General features: G+C 43.0%; 1 protein-coding gene across 1 annotated transcript; it reads right to left on the reverse strand.

Moving 5' to 3' along the window:
• Positions 1-419: 419 nt before the first annotated feature.
• LOC147674041 (uncharacterized) lies at positions 420-1,031 on the reverse strand (the record flags this gene model as incomplete). The annotated part of the gene is made up of 1 exon (XM_086945555.1): positions 420-1,031. A coding segment is annotated over one exon (612 nt), but the record flags the coding sequence as incomplete, so codon positions are not given.
• Between the last annotated feature and the right edge of the window lie 3,330 nt (positions 1,032-4,361).

Raw genomic sequence — 4,361 nt, forward strand, 5'->3', positions numbered from 1 at the left:
GCCCTCACACACCCCGAAGAGTGTCATGCTTCATCATCGGGCGTTTGCTCCTCGTAGGGCCGGCGCTGCAATTCCCTACGGGTCCCAAGAAGGGTCACTTTATCGGAGATCTTTTGGAGGAATGCCGGATGATGCATGCAGGTGTGCGGGTTATGAGTCAAGAGGAGGGTAAAGGGAATTTGTGCCAGTGTGATATATTAAAATAGAAACAAGGTTAAACATGCAGCGATATGTTGAAAAATATACCCTTGGCAGTCAATACTGCTAAAAATTATTGACGCAAGAGGCCTATTATGCCTAGGTGTCAATTGTCAAGGTCAACATGTTTCACGCTTCCGTTGCCAAGAGGTCGTTAGCGCTTCGTCAGGACCATCAAGTAAAGAATATGTAAAGTGCACGTGATTTAGTGAGTTTAAAAATTACCCTCTTATCTCAATCAGGGTGGAGTAGAACCTGTGAACCCTTATCATGGTCACGGCTAATAGGTGGAGACCACTCCTGAATGAAGCCTGCTCTTCGGCTGTTAAAACTGATGAGAGATGCGCATTGTAGCTCCGACAGAATGTTTCCGATTCATTCCAGTTCCCCGTTTGCTTTGAGAAATAATACAGATTGTTGTTGTTCCAACGCCACGTGTTTTCAGGCAGGGAGACGATCTTTTTTAAGCCTTGTAGCAATGATTGGTCTCTGCTGGCTGTTTCCTGCTTTGCCTTCAACATGTGTACAGCAGTTTGAAACGTTGAAAGATGCCCCAGAATTTGGAAACCAGCAAGATCTCCTTCTGAAGAAAATGAAGAAATATGTATTTGGAATGAGTCAATCATGTTTCTAGTCTCCTTATCGACATCTTGCAAATAAATCTGCATCTGACAATAGTTCGCAGTCACTAGGATGAGGGACATGACCAATGTGATGACCAATGTGATAGTTAGGACAGTAGCTATAATCTTAACAGTTCTTCCTGTTTTAGGATCCGCCTCTTGAATATTTTGGGTAGATGGTTTTGGTGGCTGTAGATCCCTATAATCAGATTACATCGAGCATTCACTTCGTTTTTTTGATGCACGCGGTAAGCTAGCGACTCCAGCTGGCAGATTAATAAACTTCCAATTATATACGTCACTGCCGATTATGTTTAGTGGTCTCAATAAGAGTGGAGTCGGGCGTTTCTAATAACGGGCGAATGTAGCCTTCCATTAGAGGATAACTTCCTTCCGCGTGCAGTCCTGGTCGTCTCACATCGACTAACCAGATTGCCACTTCCCTTGAGGAGGCTACTGCCTCCTGCCACTCTTCGTCATCTAATTCAATACAATCCCTTTCCCACCTCTCTCTTGTTTGCCGTAGAGGGTCCGCCATGTTGTTGATCAGTTTCTTGTATGCCAGGGATATGGCTTTCTCTGGCAGGTAACCATCCTGCAGCCTGTCTTCAAGTGGTGAGGATTCTGGGGAAGAGCAACCTTTTGACAGGTGCACCTTTTAATGCGTGGCAGACCTGTAAGTATCTGAAGTACTCTGAGTTAGCAAGCTTGTGTTCTTGCTGCAGGTAGACAAACATTGGCTTGTCGCCTTTCACCCACAAGTCTCCATTTTTTGAGATCCCAATTAGATCCCATTTATCGAACCCTTTCGACTTCCACAAACTGCCTGGGTTCTCAGCATCCCAAAGGAGAGTTGCCAATGAGAGTTTTTGTTCCCATCCCAGACTTTTATTCACAGAGTGCCAGATCTGGACTGAGTGTTTAGTCGGCCCCATTAGGGGGTATCGCTGGGGTTTTGAGTATAATGCCCTGTTGTAATTCCCTTCCGGCAGGAGTCACCTATCCATGGCATATCCGGGATCGTCTGGGCGGCCGTAGGTACCATGATTGATGGGCACGAGGTGGGCTGCCCAGTAGTACTTCTTGATATTTGGGATACTTATGCCTCCATTGTACCAATTTAGAGTAAGTTTGGCCAATGCTATACAGGGTTTCCCGTCCCACAACAGATCTACCTGCAGGCCCTCAGTTTCTCTGAAATAGGATTCGGAACTGGGTCCGGGGAGTTCTGCAATGCATAAAGAAAGCTGGGCAGAGACATCATTATGAAAAGAGCCGCTTTGCCCAGCAGCGAGAGCGGAAGCGCTTTCCGTCTTGCTATTTCTCGATTCAACCTTTGCAATGGTGGAAGCAGATTGCGATCAAATCAGAGTTTCTGGTCTCAGGTGACAAAGATACCTGGATATTTGAAGCAGACTGTGGTGATTTCTACAGGGCAGCCCTGCGGTGGGGTGGGCGGAGTACCGCTGAGGATGTATAGGAGAAATTTAATCCAGTTAATGGAGAACCCAGAGCATCTACCAAATATTGCGAAGATATCCCGGACACTTATGAGTGATGCTTTTGGGGAGGCTAAGAACAGCAGAATGTCATCCTTATATAATGAGATGTGGTCCTCCCAGTCTGAGGACCAGCGCAGTCCATGTATCACTGGATCCCTACGAATCCATGCAGCCAGCGGTTCCAGTGCAAGGGCAAAGAGGAGGGTAGAAAGAGGACACCACTGGCAAGTACCCCGATTCAATTTGAACACTTCAGATTTTTTATTGTTGATTACAATCTGAGCCAGGGGTTCCGAATAGAGGAGTCTGACCCACTGGATGAAGCTCGGTCCAATCCCTATCTTCACGAGGACTGCAAAAAGGTATGGCCATTCAATGGTGCCAAAAGCAATGGTCGCTTCTAATGAAATAATTATCCCTGCCTCCTGGATCGTGGCTATTCTCCCAAGAACACCATGCACTCTAAGTAGGTTAAGTGCAGTGTTTTGGTGTGGCATGAAGCCTGATTGGTCAGGGTGAACCAGCCCGCTGATTACTTTGACCAGGTAGTTCACCAGGAGTTTGCCTAGAATTTTAGGTTCTGCATTTTGTAGGGAGATCGACCTGTAGGGGGTGCAGGTAGTCTCTGGTTTACCCTCCTAATGGATAGTGATCAATGTAGCTATCCTTTGGGCCAGTGGGAGTATCCCCAGCTCCCTTTTCTCCTCAAACATGGCACGCAAAGGCAGAGCTAGTTTGTCTGGTTTGAGTTTGCACAGCTTAATAGGTAGGCTGTTAGTATTTGGAAAAAGGGGACCCCTATATAATATAGTAGCACTTGCTATACATAGGGAAGAAACAGAGTTAGGAAAGGTCTATAGCAAAGTGACAGACATTGATTTGATAATACAATGTACGGTTTTTTGTAAATAAAAACCTAGAATGAAACAGTATATTAAGTCCACTTGTGTACAGAAACCAATGAGCAAAATAATTTCTGATAGAGCTTTATTGTTTATTATTGTTGACTATTTTTCTTTTGTTTTCTACTGTTTTTTTGTATATATAGTTTTTATAAGTGATTATGTGTTTAAATTTTATATAGTCTTAAATTAAAAAATACAAAAGAGAAAATACAAAATCAATAGACATGAAACATATACACAGTGATGAAGGCAAAGCTGTAGACACCACTACGCGCGTTTCGGCTCTTGAGCAACAAATGTCAACACAAATAACGATCTGAATTTAAGCTACCTCCACTATACTGTTCTACCACCACCTTTTCTCTGATGTCATAACATCATATGACAAGCTATAGGACTACATCGTTCCACATCTCAAGATCTTAAGAAGCCGCTTTTACCGACTGACCTTTTATATCCACGCCACACCTAACTGTGAGTCCTGGACTCTTTGAAACTCTAACAATAGACGGTCACCTGAAGAAGGCTCAAGAGCCGAAACGCGCGTAGTGGTGTCTACCACTTTGCCTTCATCACTGTATATATGTTTCATGTCTATTGATTTTGTATTTTCTCTTTTGTATTTTTTAATTTAAGACTATATAAAATTTAAACACATAATCACTTATAAAAACTATATATACAAATAAACAGTACAAAACAAAAGAAAAATAGTCAACAATAATAAACAATAAAGCTCTATCAGAAATTATTTTGCTCATTGGTTTCTGTACACAAGTGGACTTAATATACTGTTTCATTCTAGGTTTTTATTTACAAAAAACCGTAAATTGTATTATCAAATCAATGTCTGTCACTTTGCTATAGACCTTTCCTAACTCTAGGTAGGCTGTTAGGACATAGGGCATTGCCTGATTGGAGATTCCTGATAGTGTGCACTACTTTGTCGTTTGTAAAGTCACTCTCTAGTAAACTTTGGTCTTCTGCAGACAGCGTGGGAAGCCCTATGTCCTTGATTAGCGACTAGGAGTCTTCTTCAGTATATGGTGTGCTTTCTCAGTAGACTTCACTATAGTGTGCAGCAAACTGATTCACAATTGCTTGAGGGTCAGTCATGGACCTGCCATCTTTAT

Source organism: Lissotriton vulgaris, chromosome 12 (genome assembly GCF_964263255.1).
Source record: "Lissotriton vulgaris chromosome 12, aLisVul1.2, whole genome shotgun sequence".
Classification (NCBI taxonomy): Eukaryota; Metazoa; Chordata; class Amphibia; order Caudata; family Salamandridae; genus Lissotriton; species Lissotriton vulgaris.